The 19,422-nt window shown below is 45.7% G+C and overlaps 1 protein-coding gene across 1 annotated transcript in view; it reads left to right on the top strand.

Moving 5' to 3' along the window:
- The window catches only part of LOC143786214 (piwi-like protein 1), a 97,477-nt gene extending 78,274 nt beyond the window's left edge, over positions 1–19,203 (top strand). The window contains exons 12-17 of the mRNA XM_077275502.1: positions 6,213–6,316; positions 6,810–6,880; positions 7,415–7,571; positions 17,242–17,367; positions 18,587–18,734; positions 18,813–19,203. Of these exons, the coding sequence (XP_077131617.1) occupies positions 6,213–6,316; positions 6,810–6,880; positions 7,415–7,571; positions 17,242–17,367; positions 18,587–18,734; positions 18,813–18,929 (723 nt within the window). The 3' untranslated portion in view covers positions 18,930–19,203. The remainder of the gene's footprint in view (positions 1–6,212; positions 6,317–6,809; positions 6,881–7,414; positions 7,572–17,241; positions 17,368–18,586; positions 18,735–18,812) is intronic.
- The last annotated feature ends 219 nt before the right edge of the window (positions 19,204–19,422 follow it).

Below are 19,422 nucleotides of genomic sequence, written 5' to 3'. Positions count from 1 at the left end.
ACCAGCCGGTACACATGGGGTTGGCCGGGTGGGGTCTTTTTCTTAACGGGAAACAAGGGTGTGTTACATGGGGAAACACAGGGTATCAGGGCACCATTATCGAGTAATGTTTGTATTTGCCCCTTGAGGCCCCGCTCCTGGTCATGTTTCAAAGGGTATTGATGGACTTTCGGAAAAGGGGCACCAGGTTTGAGAAACCCTTTTACTGTTTCTACAGACATTATTGGGGGTGATCTGGGCCTATCAGGGCCATCATTACCATGGGAAGGGCATGTAGGATACAGATCTCATTGTGTTCATCTGCATAAGGGTTATGTAACGTAAGAACCATCTGACCATCATCTTGGAATTGTATTCTGGAGCGGAACTGTGATAATAAATCTGCCCCCAGTAAATTTACCAGACATGTGGGAGAGATTATGAACTGGGCCGTGACCTCAGGGAAAGGTCCCACAGGGATGGGTTTTGTAATAGTATGTTTATTGGGTCTGCCATCTCTTCAGTATGGTCGATTATCAGGATTTTGAGGCTATCTGATTCTGAGTATCCCCCAGAGTTCCCAGTATTCAGGTTACGGGTGGAAGGGGGAACCTGAAGGTAGCAACTGTCAGCATGGGTATGACAATCTCTCTGAAAGTGACCAGGCCGGCCACAGCGCCAGGACTTCAAGCGAAAATTGGCACGGCGGGGCTGGGGAGTGAGATTCCCAGACATAGGGTTAAAAGGGAAATTGGAGTAGGGAACTGAATTTGTGTAGGGGAGGAGGGCAGGAGCTGGAGTCTGTTGTGTGGGCCACTGATAAGGAACAGCTGCGTCCTTGTAGCTGGGGTGGGGGCTGAAGTTGGAGCAGGAATCGCTGTGGCTACTGGTTTAACCTTTGATTTCCCTGCTGATGCAGAGCGGGCTAAATTCTTCTGAAAACTTTTTACTATTTTCAATGCATCATCCGGAGTGGAAGGCTCGATACCAGGTCTGACTGACATTATTGCCTCTTTCAATTCAGATTTGAGGCCGGACATTAAAGCTGCCACAAAAAGGTGTGAATGGGCTTTATTATACAGTGAGAATCCCAAATCTTTAAACACTACCATAAGACGCCCATAAAACTTCTCGGCAGTCTCCTCCTTGTCCTGTGTGACATCTGTGAGGGAGGTAGCTTGGTCCGCTAATCTATCTTGTGCCCAAACTTTTAAAGCATTGCAGATATCAACACCACTCATATGTTCCCCGTCTAAATTCACATTATAGAATTATTAGGCAAGTTGTATTTTAGAGGATTATTTTTATTATTGATCAACACCTATGTTCTCAATCAGCCCAAAAGACTCGAATATCAAAGCTTAATATTTTTGGAAGTTGGAGTGGGGCTTTTATAGTTTTAGCTATCTTAGGAGGATATCTGTTTGTGCAGGTAACTATTACTGTGCAGAATTATTAGGCAACTTAATAAAAACCAAATATATCCCCATCTCACTTGTTTATTTTCACCAGAAAAAACAATATCACTGCACAAAATTTAGAAATAAACATTTCTAACATGCAAAAACAAAACCTCTAAAAATGAGTGACCAATATAGCCCCCTTTCTTTATGATGACACTCAGCAGCCTTCCATCCATAGATTCTGTCAGTTGCTTGATCTGTTTACGACCAACATTGCGTGCAGCAGCCACCACAGCCTCCAGACACTGCTCTGAGAGGTGGACTGTTTTACCTCCCTGTAGATCTCACATTTTATGAGGGACCACAGGTTCTCTATGGGGTTCAGATCAGGTGAACAAGGGGGCCATGTCATTGTTTTTTCTTCTTTGAGACCTTTACTGGCCAGCTACGCTGTGGAGTAGTTGGAGGCATGTGATGGAGCATTGTCCTGCATGAAAATCATGTTTTTATTGAACGATACCAACTTCTTCCTGTACCACTGCTTGAAGAAGTTGTCTTCCAGAAACTGGCAGTAGGTCTGGGAGTTGAGCTTCACTCCATCCTCAACCTGAAAAGATCCCACAAGTTCATCTTTGATGATACCAGCCCATACCAGTACCCCACCTCCACCTTGCTGGCGTCTGAGTAAGGAATGGAGCTCTCTGCTCTTTACTGATCCAGCCTCTGGCCCATCAAGAGTCACTCTCATTTCATCAGTCCATAAAACCTTTGAAAAGTCGGTCTTAAGATATTTCTTGGCCCAGTCTTGACATTTCTTTTTTCTTGTTCAAAGGTGGTCGTTTTTCAGCCTTCCTTACCTTGGCCATGTCCCTGACTATTGCACACCTTGTACTTTTTGTTACTCCAGTAACGTTGCAGCTCTGAAATATGGCAAAACTGGTGGCAAATGGCATCTTGGCAGCTTCAAGCTTGATTTTCCTCAATTCATGGGCAGTTGTTTTGCACCTTTTTTGCCCAGCACGCTTCTTGCGACGCTGTTGGCTATTTGCCATGAAACGCTTGATTGTTCAGTGATCACGCTTCAAAAGTTTGGCAATTTCAAGACCGCTGCATACCTCTACAAGACATCTCACAATTTCGGACTTTTCAGAGCCCGTCAAATCTCTCTTCTGACCCATTTTGCCAAATAATTAAGCACACCTTATATAGGGTTTTGATGTCATTAGACAACACCCCTCCTCATTACAGAGATGCACGTCACCTGATTTACTTAATTTGTAGTTGGCTCTCAAGCCTGAACAGCTTGGAGTAGGACAACATGTATAAAAAGTATCATGTGATCAAAATACAACTTGCCTAATAGTTCTGCACCCAGTGTATATATTCCTGAGGTACGTATCCTACCCAATCTTCCATCACCTCACCACACCTGATTCTAAGGGTACTGTCACACAGTGGCACTTTTGTCGCTACGACGGTACGATCCGTGACGTTCCAGCGATATCCATACGATATCGCTGTGTCTGACACGCAGCAGCGATCAGGGACCCTGCTGAGAATCGTACGTCGTAGCAGATCGTTTGGAACTTTCTTTCGCCACTGGATCTCCCGCTGTCATCGCTGGATCGTTGTGTGTGACACCGATCCAACGATGCATTCGCTTGTAACCAGGGTAAACATCGGGCTACTAAGCGCAGGGCCGCGCTTAGTAACCCGATGTTTACCCTGGTTGCCATCGTAAAAGTAAAAAAAAAACAAACCGTACATACTCACATACCGGTGTCCTTCAGGTCCCTTGCAGTCTGCTTCCCGCTCTGACTGACTGCCGGCCGGAATGTAAGAGCAGAGCACAGCGGTGACGTCACCACTGTGCTGTGCTTTCACTTTACGGCGGCACTCAGTCAGAGCGGGAAGCAGACGGCAAGGGACCTGACGGACATTGGTATGTGAGTATGTACGTTTTTTTTTTTTTTACTTTTACGATGGTAACCAGGGTAAACATCGGGTTACTAAGCGTGGCCCTGCGCTTAGTAACCCTATGTTTACCCTGGTTACCCGGGGCCTTCGACATCGTTGGTCGCTGGAGAGCGGTCTGTGTGACACAACGACTTTCCAACGATCACGGCCAGGTCGTATCGCTGGTCGTGATCGTTGGAAAGTTGCAGAGTGTGACAGTACCCTAACAGTGATCAAGATTTCAGGATATTTTGACTAAAAATAGAGTTACGATCACTGGTCAATCCGGAGTGTCCGTCCCTTATGAGGTACGGTTCGAACACTGGGCCCCCAACGGAACTACACCTCTATATGATTCCACCCAAGAATCACCCCACCATCGGGGACAACCTCACATCCTCTTTGCAGCAACAAACACAGGAAAACCACACCAGATGGTCAGTCTGAACAGTGTAACTGCCAACTTACCGTGGTTGTTGTGGGGGATGATCAGTCCCAATTTTCCAGTGCCTGTGTCTGGTCCGAGGGTCCTTTGTCTTATTCTCCTCCGGGGGGCAGAGGCGTCCCTGTTTGGGGACCCCACTTTTGGGCGCCAAGCTGTTGAGGGAGGATCTGGAGTTACCCTTCATGGTTGAGTCAGTGATTTTCAAATTGTCAAGGTCTCATAACAACAATGAACTTTAGCCTAGTAACAGAATTTATCTCAAAACAGCAAAATGGAGTCAAAAAGCACAAAATGAAGCCTGCTTTAATTTTTCTTAGTTTAACCCTTCACAGTGTAACTAATTTGTCACGTGCCCGCTCTCAGCACGTGACTTGGGCTGTGCCTGCAAGGATTAATCTGTCTCCCCACTCTCAGTCCAGCATTCAACCTCTGTCCTATGCTCTAATGGGAGCATAAATCACACACAGACCCAGGCCACACACCCGCTCATACACGCTGCCACCACTCATCGAGCACACGGGCGATGAGTCTCGGAAATATTAATACTACCACTCATAAGGCTCACACACCTTAGGCTATGGATTCTTTTAGAACATTCAAGGTTCAACTTGTTAAAGTTTTATACTTTAATACAAAAAAGGTTCAGTGCTTACAGTAAGAAAAGGTATAAAAATATGATAATAAAGACATACAACTTATGCTAAACAGTATAAAAATAAACAGGAGAAAACTTACAGAAATCATCTAACTGGTAGTTTGCTTTGTGCTCCCTGAGGAAGGGGGGGGTGAATGGAGTTGGTGGAACACATGAGCGTCTCAGGCTGCCCTCACATGTGAACACGTTTTTTAGGTATACAGGTCTAATTTATAGCTTTGGTCTGGAGGTCAGGTTTCTAGACCAGCCCCTCAGGTTAATATCATAATTGCTTGTATTTTGATTGGTCCACGGCCGCGCCCCCCCAATCAATATATTCTTTTCTCTTGAGATCCTTTGTGTAACAGCGGTCACAGAGATACTATCAGGCCGTAATTAACATCTCTCTTTCAAGAGCTAGGAGATGTCAAATGTTACCTTTCTTCTTGGCTTCCAGCAGGACCCCCTGGTGAGGTTAGAGACAGAAGTCTACTTGTCTCAGGAAAATACACATTAACACCTGGGTGCGACCTGCAACTTTTCAAGACAGTTACATTAACTAATGTTACATTATTGCCATTATATAATGTATCTAGATGTGTGTGTGTGTGTGTGTATGTATATATATATACACAGCAGCACATGTACAAGAATCATGTACATGTGCTGCTGTGATTTTTTTATCTATATGATGCAGTTTGCAGCTTCACTCTCTCTCTCTCTCTCTCTCTCGAGAGAGAGAGAGAGAGAGAGAGAGAGAGAGATACACACACTAGATGGTGGCCCGATTCAAACGCATTGGGTATTCTAGAATATGTATGTAGTTTATTTATGAAGTTTTCAGAATAATGCAATTTATACACAGGATTCGGCCAGGCGCGACCAATTAGCGAAGCGTGGTACAAATTCCGCCCCAATTCGCGGGCGGCCGGGCGTGACCAATCAGTGAAGCCAGGGCCGGCTCCAGGTTTTTGAGAGCCCCGGGCGAAAGAGTCTGTGGGCCCCCCTCTTTAACACATACCACGATTCATGATGCACAAATACAGCAGAGAAATACACCACAGCCAAGTAGTATATAGCAATGTGGGCACCACATCCCTGTTTAAAAAAAAAAAAAAAAAGAATTAAAATAAAAAATAGTTATATACTCACCTTCCGGCGGCCCCCGGATCCAGGCCAGGCGTTTAGCGATGCTCCTCGCGACCCTCCAGTCCCAAGAATGCATTGTGGTCTCGCGAGATGATGACGTAGCGGTCTCACGAGACGGCTACGTCATCATCTCGCGAGAGCGCAGTGCATGGCCCGGAGCGTCGTGAGGAGCGGCAAAGGCGCCAGAAGGTGAGTATATAATTTTTTTTATTATTTTCAAGATTAGATCTTTTTACTATTGAAGCTGCATAGGCACACAGGGTTAATAGCAGTGTTAATGGACTGCGTTACACAGCGGCATAACACGGTGTAATGCAGCCATTAACCCTGTGTGAGCGCTGACTGGAGGGGAGTATGGAGGGGCGAATTCACGGCCGGACTGTGCCCGTCGCTGACCAATCAGCTGGTCGCTGACCAATATATTTTCAAAATAAAAGTTCAATTTCTTCAATGTAAATGTGGAAGGTTTAATCAACCCACTGTTCTGGGCGACGTTTCGGCTCCATCTGAGCCTTTCTCAAGATTATATATATATATATATATATATATATATATATATATATATATATATATATATATATATATAATATATATTACACATATTTCACCACACCAGTGAATGTGGCTTTTTTTTTTTTTTTCTCAGCTGGATAAAGCAATAATTATTGGGATTGATTGCTACCACGACACCCTGCAGGGGAGGAGATCTATTGCTGGCTTTGTCGCGAGCACGAACAAGCAAATGACTCGGTAATGTATCTGCCACGTCCGGGTTCCTCATAGATTGCTGGCTCTTCACTCCGGCTAATGCAGAGAACTGGAGCAAGGACCCTGAGCGCCCCCTCCAGATACAGCCCCCATTGTACTGCAGCCCCAAGAAAAAACTAATTGCCCCTACGGTCTACAGCCACCATTGTACGCAGCCCCCAGAATAAACTGACTGCCCCTCCGGATACAGCCACCAGAACAAACTGATTGCCCCTCTGGATACAGCCACCATTGTACCACAGCCCCCAGAATAAACTAAATGCCCCTCCGTATACAGCCACAATTGTACCGCAGCCCCCAGAATAACCTGATTGCCCCCACGGTCTACAGCCTCCGCGCCCCTCAGCCCCGCACCCCAGAGTGGGCCGGCACTGATGCCATTGTGCCCCTGATGTCTTGTAGGCCCATAGCAGCCTATGAGATGGCGGCCTTATTCTGAATGAGCCCTAAGTAACCTCTGACCTTTCTATTTTAGCTGGTTTTCCCGATGCGTCGTCCAGGATCAGAGACAAGAGATTGTCGATGGCCTAAAAGTTTGTATGCAAGGTAAAAAATATAATAAAAAGTTCCAAATGTGCAGAACAAACATCTGGATGGATTTTCACTGTATAGAAGGGGAGTCTGGTGTAGGAGACCTCGGCGTAGATTTGTGCTACAATTTCTGCCATGTTTTAGTAAATCTGCCTGCTCCCCCAGCTTCTCCGAGAAGTGCCATGGCTGATAAAATAGTGGGGGACAAATCTCCCCTTTGTTTATCGCCGACACCAGGTAACTGTGCTGAGATTTGTGTCTCATAGACTGGTGCAGGTTCTGTTCGCAGCTGTATCCGTACACCATGTAGTGGCCATTCTTGGTACTGCAGCTGTATGAAATGTGATCGGAGCTGCAGTACTGAGAGCGGCCACTACACGGTGTACGGCGCTGCACACATCTGATGCAGGGGTGTCTGATCCCCACCGATCCGATGTCTGTGGCCTATAGCAGAATTTCAGTGCGCCTGTGGGCGGCCTTATTTACTGGTGTCACGATGTCATGATGACTTTTTTCTGTCTTTTCTTTATGTCCTTTCTCTTTCTCTAGCGGCGCTGCACGCATGGACCAAGACTAACGAAGGAAACCTGCCGCAGCGCATCATCATCTACAGAGACGGAGTAGGCGACGGGCAGCTCAAGACCTTAGTGAACTACGAGATCCCACAGTTCATTGATTGCATCAAGTCTGCTAAACAGAATTACAGGTGCGGCAGAGGTGGCCCCAAACCCTTATGGTTCCTGACACAATTTTAATTTTTGTACTTTTAGTATTAAAAAAACAAACAAAACCCTTTTTTTAATTTCTCCATCAATATATCCGTACGAGGACTTGTTCATTGCGGGATGAGTTGTAGTGTTGAATGACGCCATTCATTTTACCATAAAATGTACTGATGAATCGGAAAATAATTCCTAGTGGGGGGGGAAATGGTGGGAAAAAAAAAATTCTGCCATAGTTTTGTAGGTTTCATTTTTTGTTTGTTTGTTTGTTTTACAAAGTACCATGTGCAGTGAAATGACCTGACAATAAGATTCTCCGGACGATTACAGCGGCACCAAATTTCTCTACTGTTTTTTTTTGTTTGTTTTTTTTTTAAAAAGGAAGGAGAGCGTTGTTCCATCATCCTTCTATAGTCTAAATAATCAGAAGGAAGAGAAACTTCAAACTCCAGATGTTAAAAGATGTATAGTTAGAAGATATCTAAAGAAAAAACAGAGGAAAAAAAACCCAATCAAAAAGTCCACAGTAGTTAATATAAAATCATGAAAATTTTATTAAGTAATAATACATCACATTTATAACCTGTATAGAGCAAATGCAATAGAAAATAATATTTAAAATGTATAAAGGGCGCACCTAACCATTAGAAATTCTATATTTAGTAGTTGCCACATATAACGTGCAAAAGACGTGGTAAAAAATTGTAAAAAAAAATATAAATGCATAAAAAATGTGATAACCACTAATGGGCACCGCTGACACAGTGATCTCATGCGGAAAATGCTAGTGTGCAAACAGTGTGCAAGCCAAAGTACATATGCAAGAGAGTTGAAATAGTAATTAGGCTGAACTGTACAAAAATACCACTAGGTGTCGCTGTTGATAACAGCAAGTGTTGGCACACGGGAAAAGAGATTGATAGTAATAAGAAAACATAATGCGGTCATGATAGACATGTACTTACTATGCTCTTAAGATCCCGGTTTCCTGGATGGCGCCTGACGAAGGCAGCGTGCCGAAACGCGCGTTGGGGAGGGCGCCATCCAGGAAACCGGGCTCTTAAGAGCATAGTAAGTACTAGGGTTGAGCGAAACGGGTCGGCCATTTTCAGAAGTCGCCGACTTTTGGCAAAGTCGGGTTTCATGAAACCCGACCCGACCCCTGTGTGGGGTCGGCCATGAGGTCGGCGATCTTCTGAATCTGGTATCAGAATTCCGATACCGAGTTCCGATATGTTTGCGATATCGGAAATCAGTATCGGAATCCACATTTACGTGTAAAATAAAGAATTAAAATAAAAAATATTGATATACTCACCTCTCCGACGCAGCCTGGACCTTACCGCTGGTAACCGGCAGCCTTCTTTGCTTAAAATGAGCGCGTGAATGGCCTTAGATGACGTCACGGCTTCTGATTGGTCGCGGCCGCCCATGTGACCGCCACGCGACCAATCACAAGCCGTGACGTAATTCTCAGGTCCTAAATTCCTACCAATCACAAGCCGTGACGTAATTCTCAGGTCCTAAATTCCTAGAATTAGGAATTTAGGACCTGAGAATTACGTCACGGCTTGTGATTGGTCGCGTGGCGGTCACATGGGCGGCCGTGACCAATCAGAAGCCGTGACGTCATCTAAGGCCATTCACGCGCGCATTTTAAGCAAAGAAGGCTGCTGGTTCCCTCGGTAAGGTGCAGGCTGCGTCGGAGAGGTGAGTATATCAATATTTTTTATTTTAATTCTTTATTTTACACATTAATATGGATCCCAGGGCCTGAAGGAGAGTTTCCTCTCCTTCAGACCCTGGGAACCATAGTATCCCATTGCACTGCATTGGGTTTCGTGTTTCGGGCCGACCCCGACTTTTTTATATGATCGGCTGATTTCACTCGTCGGGTTTCGTGAAACCCGACCCGATCCTATAAAAATAAAAGTCGCTCAACCCTAGTAAGTACATGTCTATCATGACCGCATTATGTTTTCTTATCGATCTCTTTTCCCGTGTGCCAACACTTTCTGTTATCAACAGCGACACCTAGTGGTATTTTTGTACAGTTCAGCCTAATTACTATTTCAACTCTCTTGCATATGCACTTTGGCTTGCACACTGTTTGCACACTGGGGTCTAAGGGGTAACGTTTCTCCTTATGGAGAGTGACATACCAGCTGGCTTGTCAAGGTAAGGAGGCTTATTCGCCGTGCAATGCTCCTCTGGGAATTTATATATGCAAATTGCCTCTGCTGAAAAAAAGAGGACGAGGGCCAACAGACCGAAACACCGTGTCTGCGAATTGAGATACTGATTTGGCTTTTATCCTAAGTCATATTGCACGACTCGTTAAAGGGTTGATTGTGACTTGTAGGATCGCTACGTCCAATAGGTGGCGCTATAGAGTTAAGTCGTGTTTTTTTCAGCAGAGGCAATTTGCATGTTTGCACACTAGCATTTTCTGCATGAGATCACTGTCAGCGGTGCCCATTAGTGGTTATTAAATTATTTTTTATACATTTATATTTTTTTTACTATTTTTTACCACGTCTTTTGCACTTTATATGTGGCAACTACTAAATATAGAATTTCTAATGGTTAGGTGCGCCCTTTATACATTTTAAATATTATTTTCTATTGCATTTGCTCTATTCATGTTATAAATGTGATGTATTATTACTTAATAAAATTTTCATGATTTTATATTAACTACTCTGGTTTTTTTCTTGGTTTTTTTCTTTGGCTAATTTTCCCAATTAATAGTGAAGGGCAGTCTTGCTCCCTTAACAGATACTATCACACTACATAGCGGTACTACTAGTATTATTATTATTATCATCACCACTATTACTATCATATTCCATGCTATGTAGCCGTATTTGTTAGTTCTATATGAAAAATTATTTTCTCGATCTAGGGTGGCACCCTCGTTCTGGTATTTTTTAGAAGATAACTGTCTGTTACAGAGGCCTGGAGGAAAGACCGTTCCTTGTGTCCTTACAGGGACCCAGGAAGGGGCTTAAAGTGCCGCTGGTGATGGAATCCGTCTTGTGGTTGTTGTGGAATCTTCATTTTCAGTTTTGAGTGAATGATCTGCTCGTGCCCAGGGGTGGTCTGTGGGGGCTTCATGTGGTGCTCTGATTAGGTATTCATAATGCAGACTGCTGACAGATCACTGATCCCTCAAAAAAAAATCCATTTTGAAATGGCACCTGCGCAGTAGCATCTATTTGTGTCTGTAGAGGAGATCCGATAGCTGCCACTGCACATGCACAGATGGCGCCATCTTGGAGGAGGATTTTTTTTTTTTCTCGGGCTAGCAGGGGCAGCACACAATCTAGAAATGTACAAGCGTCTAGGAAATTGATCCGCAGTACGTCTCGCGTACACTCACGTGCCATGGCGTCTCTGAGCTCCATTTCTCGTTCTCCCTCAACAGATGTTGGTAGTGAACTCTATTCTGAGTATGAATTGGACGTCTCCTTAGATCCCGTTTCGCCAGACTTTCAGAGGACTGTTGATTCTCTGAGGCCGTCAACCAAAATCTGGAGGTTGATGAAGACTCCAGCTCTGTGCCGGATCACGCTGTGTGCTTCAAATAAGCTAAGCGTCCTCATAGACCATTAACCATTCACCCGGAGTTTCGGGATATAGTTAATCTACACAGGGAGGGACCGGATAAGTGCTTTACAAGACAAAAACCGCTTGAGGCGAAGTACCCTTTCTCAGCAGATCTCAGAAAGGATTGGGCCGAGTCCCCTGCAGTAGACCTGCCAGTCTCTCACCTGGCATCCAAAACCCTTCTATCCCTGCCGGACGGATCATCTATTAAAAATCCCACAGGCTACCAGGTAGAAAATTTGGCTCGATCTGTCTTCGATGTCTCAGGTGCGGCTCTATATCCTTCCTTCGCTGCCGTGTGGGTAGGTAAAGCAATGGTTTCTTTGTCGGAGACCTTGGCTAATTCTATTCAGAGCAGTAATCTTCCTCCAGGAGCAGCGCAGCTGGCTAGCCATATTTCTCAGGCAGGAAATTACATGGTACACGCTTCTTTGGATGTGGCCAACTGTGCGACTCTATCGGCGGCAAATGCCATCATGATCAGAATATCTTTATGGCTCAGAGAATGGAAGGCAGATTCTGCATCAAAAAAGTCTGACATCTCTTCCTTACTAGTGTGGGTGTTTGTTTGGAAAGAAACTGGATCAGCTTATCTCTGATGGTACCGGAGGAAAGAGCAAATTTCTTCCCCAGCAGAGGCTTAGGCGTCCTTTTCGGCGTCAACAACAAATCCTTTTCCGATCTTTTCTTGCCAATCCAGATTGGTCCAATCCCACTACCTCTTCAGGATCAGGACGCTCTCCTCACACAGAGGACCCCAGGCATCCAATCAGCAATGGAAGGGCCAGACCAAACAGTCTGGATTTAAGGGAACTAGGTCCCACAGATTTTCCTCCCAATGACTCATGGGTTTATCCAGTCGACACCAGCAAGGTAAGCGGTCACCTACTTCTGTTTCACCAGGTTTGGCTCTGTCGTTCACGACGAATGGGTCACAGACCTGGTGTGTTCCGGATACAAAATAGATTTTTCTTCGAATCCCCCGACTCGTTTCTTTCCTTCCCAACTTCCAGCAACAAGGGCAAAGACTCTTTCCCGAGCCATAGACTCTTTGCGCCGCAATGGCGTCATTGTTCCGGTGCCGGAAAACAAAAGGTTTGAGGGATTCTACTCCAACCTATTACCGTATATACTCAAGTATAAGCCGACCCGAGTATGAGCCGACCCCCCTAATTTTGCCACAAAAAAATGGGAAAACTTATTGACTCGAGTATAAGCCTAGGGTGGAAAATACAGCAGCTACCGGTGAATTTCAAAAATAAAAATAGATGCTCCATACCGTTCATTATTGCCCCAAAGGAGGTTCCATATAAAGCTGTGCCATATATAATGCTCCATACCGTTGATTATTGCCCCATAGATGCTCCATATATAGCTGTGCCATATAGAATGCTCTGCACTGTTCATTATGGCCCCATAGATGCTCCATATAAAGCTGTGCCATATGCAATGCTCTGCACCATTCATTATGGCCCCATAGATGCTCCATATAAAGCTGTGCCATATACAATGCTCTGCACTGTTCATTATGGCCCCATAGATGTTCCTTATAAAGCTGTGCCATATATGCTCTATAGCGTTCATTATGGCCCCATAGATGCTCCTTATAAAGCTGTGCCTTATATGCTCTGCACTGTTCATTATTGCCCCATAGATGCTCCTTATAAAGCTGTGCCTTATATGCTCTGCACTGTTCATTATTGCCCCATAGATGCTCCTTATAAAGCTGTGCCATATATGCTCTGCACTGTTCATTATTGCCCCATAGATGCTCCTTATTAGGCTGTGCCCTATATGCTCTGCACTGTTCATTATTGCCCCATAGATGCTCCTTATAAAGCTGTGCCATATATAATGCTCTGCACTGTTCATTATGGCCCCACAGATGCACCTAATAAAGCTGTGCCTTATATGCTCTGCACTGTTCATTATTGCCCCATAGATGCTCATTATAAAGCTGTGCCATATATGCTCTGCACTGTTCATTGTTGCCCCATAGATGTGCCATATAAATCTGTGCCATATATAACGCTGCTGCTGCAATAAAAAAAAAAAAAAACACATACTCACCTCTCTTGCTTGCAGCTCCTCAGCGTCCCGTCCCGGCGTCTCTCTGCACTGACTGTTCAGGCAGAGGGCGGCGCACACACTATATGCGTCATCGCGCCCTCTGACCTGAACAGTCAGAGCCAGAGGACGGGAAGACAGAGCGGCGCCCGGCGGTTGGAACGTGGACAGGTGAATATAAAATACTCACCTAGTCCCGGCGCTCCTGACGCTGTCCCTGCCTGTCACACTGTCTTCGGGTGCCGCAGCCTCTTCCTCTGTCAGCGGTCACTGGCACCGCTGATTAGAGAAATGAATATGCGGCTCCAACCCTATGGGAGTGGAGTCCATATTCATAACTTTAATGAGCGGTCCCACGTGACTGCTGAACAGGGGAAGAGCTGCGGCACCCGACGACAGTGTGACACGCAGGGACAGCGTCAGGAGCACCGGGACTAGGTGAGTATGCGACAATCCTCTCTCCCCCTCACCCGCTGACCGTGACTCGAGTATAAGCCGAGAGGGGCACTTTCAGCCCAAAAATTTGGGCTGAAAATCTCGGCTTATACTCGAGTATATACGGTAGTTGTCCCAAGAAAGGACGGAAAAATGAGACCCATAGTAGACCTCAAACTTCTAAACAAGTTTGTCAAGGTCCATCATTTCCACATGGAGTCTCTTCGTTCGGTCATAACCTCAAGTGAAAAAGGGGAGTTTCTAGCATCCATCAATTATTCGATATGCTTATCTGGACATCCCGATTCCCCCACCCCCAAAAGTTCCTGCGTTTCACCATTCGCGAACTGCATTTTCAATTCACAGCCTTGCCCTTCGGCCTCGCTACTACTCCCAGGGTTTTCACAGGGCGGCTGTCATGTCCATTCTGCACTCTCGGGGCCTGGTCGTCCTGCCCTGTCTGGACGAACTCTTGGTCAAGGGTCCGTCTTTCCACGACTGCACGGAGTCCGTTCGTATCACTTGAGATACTCTTTCTCGTCTAGGTTGGCTGATAAACTTAGCCAAGTCTTCCCCCGTTCCAGCTCAGCAGATATCCCCTTTTTAGGCATGATCCTGGACACCTCGCGAGGGTTGGTGATTCTCCCTCAAGACAAGGTCCTAGCCCTTCAGCAAGGAGCCCCCACACTTTTTCAGTTATCCCCTCATTCCATCCCCTTTGCGATGAGGGTACTCTAGAAAATGGTGGCAGCATTGGAAGCGGTTCCTTTCGCACAGATGCACCTCCGGCCCCTACAGCATGCTCTTCTAGCCGCTTGGGACAGGAACCCTTTCTTCCTCGACTTCCGGTGCCGCCTATCCCCGCGGGTCAGGCAAACTCTCAGATGGTGGACATTGAGTTCTTCCCTCAACCAGGGAAAGTCCTTTTTGCCGGTCCAATGGCTAGTGGTGACTACTGATGCCAGTCTTCTGGGCTGGGGAGCAGTTTTTTTGTCACCACATCGCTCAGGTCCGCTGGTCATCTCAGTAATCGAAACTGCCAATCAATGTCTTGGAAATCCGAGCGATATGGCTAGCGCTACTGCAGTTTCATTATCTCCTAGCTGGTCACCCAATCCGAATTCGATCGGACAACACCACGGCTGTGGCATACATCAAGCATCAAGGGGATACCTGCAGCAGGGAGGCCATGTGTGTAGTAACTTGCATTCTCAGCAGTGCACACACCAGGCTTGGAAAACTGGGCGGCAGACTTCCTCAGCCGCCAGGGTCTCGCCTCGGGGGAGTGGGAACTTCCAACATATCTGTCTTTTTTGGGGGACCCCGGATGTGGATCTGATGGTGTCCAGACTGAACGTCAAAGTCTCCAGGTTTTTAGCTCTGTCTTGAGTTCCAAGAGCCATAGGAGCGGGTGCTCTGGTTCTTTTGTGGTGCCAGTTCCGTTTTCTGTACGTTTTTCCCCCGCTGCCGCTTCTTCCGAGAGTCATCTGGAAGTTCAAGGCGGAAGGGGTTCCAGTGATCCTGGTCGCTTCGGATTGGCCATGCCGGTTGTGTTTCGCAGATTTGGTGTGCCTAGTCGCCGATGTACCCTGGCAACTGCTGGTTCGTTCAGATCTGCTCTCCCAGGGACTGATTTACCACCAGAACATGGCGGCCCTGTGTTTAACGACTTGGCCGATGAATCCTGGATTCTAGCCCAGGCTGGTTTTTCACAACGGGTCACGTCCACAATGATCAGTGCTTGTAAGCCTGCGTCGGTACACATTTATCACCGTACCTGGAAGACATGTTTTGCTTGGTGCAAGGCTCATGGACGTCTTCCCCCTCATCTTCTCTATTCCCACCATTTTGGAGCTCCTACAGACCAGCCTGGACTCAGGCCTGGCGCTCGGCTCGCTCAAGGGCAAGATATCCGCCTTATCGGTCTTATTCCAACGAAGGATTGCAACAATACCTCAGGTGAAGACGTTCATTTAGGGGGTTACACATGTGCTTCCCCCCCCCCTATCGCATGCCTTTAGACCTTTGGGACCTTAACTTTGTCCTTTTAGTCTTACAGGAAGCTCCTTTTGAACCGCTTCAGGACATTTTGCTCACCTTGCTATCCTGGAAGTTGTTTTTCTTGTTTCAATCACATCAGTAAGGCGGGTTTCGGAGCTGGCTGCTCTGTCCTGTCGGGCGCCTTTCCTTATTTTCCATCTGGACAAGGTTGTCCTCAGGCCGTCCCCATCCTTTTTGCCCAAGGTTGTCTCATCCTTTCAACTTAATGAGGACGCTGTTCTTCTTTCATTTTGTCCGACTCCAGTCCACATGGTGGAAAAGGCTTTCCATACTCTGGATGTAGTCAGAGCTCTGAGAAGGTATATCTCGAGGATGGTGTCCTTCCAAAGGTCGGATTTCTTGTTCGTGTTCCTGAGGGTCACAGGAAGGGTCTAGCCGTTTCGAAGGCCATGATGGCTACATGGATACGTTCCACCATTCAGGAGTCCTACAGCATCAGAGATAAGCCTATCCCAACGGGCATCAGAGCACACTCCGCTCGGTCAGTGGGTGCTTCTTGGGCCATTCGGCATTGGTGGAGCAGGTCTGTAAAGCCGCAACTTGATCCAGCTTACATACTTTCTCGAAGCACTATAATGGTCATACTCAAACTTTGGCTGATTTGCTTAATTATTGTATTGTTAATGTTGTTACTTATGACTGTTGTGTTTGAAACTGTTAAGCTGTAAAGCGCTGCAGAATATGTTGGCGCTATATAAAGATTATTACTAGTATGCGGGGAAAAATTCTGCAGGCTGTGGTGGCACACATCTAGACAGTTGTTACGTGAAGCCTGATGTTTTCGGTTGTTGTTTCCCACCCAGTGACTGCTTTGGGACGTTCCATGGTCCTGTATCCCCCAACTAGGCTAAGGAGAAACAGAGGTTTTTGTGTACTCACCATAAAATCCTTTTCCCCGAGCCACTCATTGGGGGACACAGCACCCAACCTGTTAGCCTAATGGCTTGTGCTTGTTCCTTTTTTTGACATGTTGTTGTACTCTTATGTATTATTAATGTTCTCCTACTGCTTTTGCACTGAACTGGTTCTCTGGGAGCCAGCACGAGGGTGTATACTGCAGGGGAGAAGCTAACTTTCTTTGTATTAACTTGGTGTCGGCCTCCTAGTGGCAGAAGCATACACCCATGGTCTGTGTCCCCCAATGATTGGCTCGGAGAAAAGGATTTTACGGTGAGTACACAAAAATACCCAGTTTTTAACCACTAAAGTATACATAAAAAACCTTACAAGTTTGCTATCACCATAATTGTACTGACCTGAAGAATCATGTTGAACAGCAACAAAACAAAATCCAATGATGGAATTCCTCTTTAAGAAGCCGGTTTGTAGTTGCCATCGTTCCCATTAGATCAGTTTTAGGAGGACGTCCATTATCACATTGGCAAGTTAATGGGAGCCGCTCTGCTCACTTCTGCTGTGTTTTTGGTTTTTGTAGATGCTTCTCATCAATCAAAGAAATTTTTTTTTGTTTTGTTTTTTTAGCCCAAGACTAACCGTGGTGGTGGTGAAGAAAAGAATAAATGCCAGATTCTTTGCCAATATGGGCGGCCGGCTCCAGAATCCACCACCGGGAACAATCGTTGATAGTGAAGTCACCAGACCTGAATGGTTAGTACATATGTGCCCAGAATAAGTATGGAGGGAGGACTAGTAATGTCTGAAGTGTGACTCCTGGGAGACCCCCACCTTACTTCAGACCCCACACTGGGAGATGTCTGGCAGTCAAGTAAATGAGGATGAGCTGCAATACCAGACACTGCCACATAAAAAGAGTAGCGCTGGTTTCTGATTTCAGACACCCCCTTTAATCCAGATCAAGGGAAAGTGGACACTAGGAGGTATTTTACTGTAAACCCCCCGACGTTTTAAATATTTCCATAGATCTCTGTTCCTATGGGCTCCTTGGTCGGGAGGCTCAAACATAGTGTGCTCAGTATCTTAAAGGGGTTGTCTATTACATGTAAAAAAAAAATTAGCCAATGGGGGGGTCTTAAATGAAAAAAAGCCCCCTACCGGACCCCTGACATTCCTCTGTGATACAGATCAATCCTCTTCCTGCTGAGACAGAATGTGATCGCTGAAGGGCATCAGTCATCACTAACTGGCTGCAGCGGTCACTTTGTGTTCCTTGCTGGAAGAAGTGCGGAGACTCTCAGGGATGGGAGGACACAGGCAGCGTTACAAAGAAGTGGTGGGGCTCTTGTATCTTTTTGAACTTTAAGACACCTTTGGGCCCAATCTTAATATAACATATACTGGACATCCCCTTTAATAAAGTGACCAGCAGCGATCTGACCGATGCTCTCAGCAATTAATCCATACTTCTTCTGTAAAGTCTCCGGAACAGAACTTGCTCAGAGGAGGCATGGACTTTAGGGCAACCACAAAAAGCTTAGCCAAATCCATTGTTCACGGACTTTCCTGAGTTTCCATAGTTGTCAGGTTAAACTGAAAGAAATGGAGTACAAGTCAGTATGTATGGAAGCTAGGAGCATGTTCACACGGGCCATCAATACAGAACAAAGACAGAAAATATCCTGCTGTAAGTAGAAGCAATCGTGCATATGGATAACACTGGGTATTTAATAAACACTGATTTTATAAAAGAAAAGTGAAAGCCATCCCAGCAACGTCAGTGTGCCCGAGTTCGGGATGGTGTTGACGAAGCACCCGATGTTCTCTATATCCACTACGCCTTTTACTTACAGAAGGTATTTATTGTGTTTGTTTTGGGACTTAGAGTTGCCAGGTTGCTCTCGATAGATTAGTGATGGCTGACACCATCGTCTATAAACCATTAACGCCCGTGTTGTCTGCTTCCGCCAAGGTATGACTTCTTCATCATCAGCCAGTCTGTGAGACAAGGGACCGTCTCCCCCACACATTACAACGTGGTGTACGACACCGGAGGCCTGAAGCCCGACCACATGCAGCGCCTGACCTACAAGCTCTGCCACCAGTACTATAACTGGCCTGTACGTAGTTACTGGGAGATTACTGGAGAAGGGACTTCAGGAGTCCTGCCTGTTCACTGTTTTTTTTTTTCCTCTTAGGGTGTCATCAGAGTTCCAGCACCGTGTCAGTACGCCCACAAGCTGGCCTTCCTGGTCGGGCAAAGCATCCACAGAGAGCCCCACAATTCTCTGTCCAGTCTCCTGTACTACCTGTAGAAATTGTGCAGGGCTGGGGATTGTTCAAGTGTCTGGTTTGAATTTAAGTTTTTACTACCTGTAGAAATTGTGCAGGGCTGAGGATTGTTCAAGTGTCTGGTTTGAATTGAAGTTTTTGAAAAAATTGGCAGAGTTGGAAAAGCCAAAAGTAGCAGCAACCAAATTGTAGCTGTCATATATATTTATTTTCTTTACTTTTATTTTATTAATTGGAAATTATATTGGTTAATGTTGACAAAAGGTTTAATAAAATAGTTATGTTCTGGCTTCTCAATCATCCGATGTTTATTAGACTTGAGATTTTTCTGCTAATTTTGCAGAGGAGCTAGGTTGTTCCAATAAAATCTTCCATCTTTCAGCCAAAGAGAAATCATCCATCCTTCGGTATCGGAAGAGCCAGGGTGCACAATACTTGCCTTTTTGTAAGAGCAAAGTGGCTTCTTTAGAGCTGAACCAACATTTCTAGGCATCCATTCAAAATCAGACTTTCTCC

Source organism: Ranitomeya variabilis, chromosome 7, assembly GCF_051348905.1.
Source record: "Ranitomeya variabilis isolate aRanVar5 chromosome 7, aRanVar5.hap1, whole genome shotgun sequence".
NCBI classification, from domain to species: domain Eukaryota; kingdom Metazoa; phylum Chordata; class Amphibia; order Anura; family Dendrobatidae; genus Ranitomeya; species Ranitomeya variabilis.
This window is presented reverse-complemented; position numbering and strand designations above follow the sequence as displayed.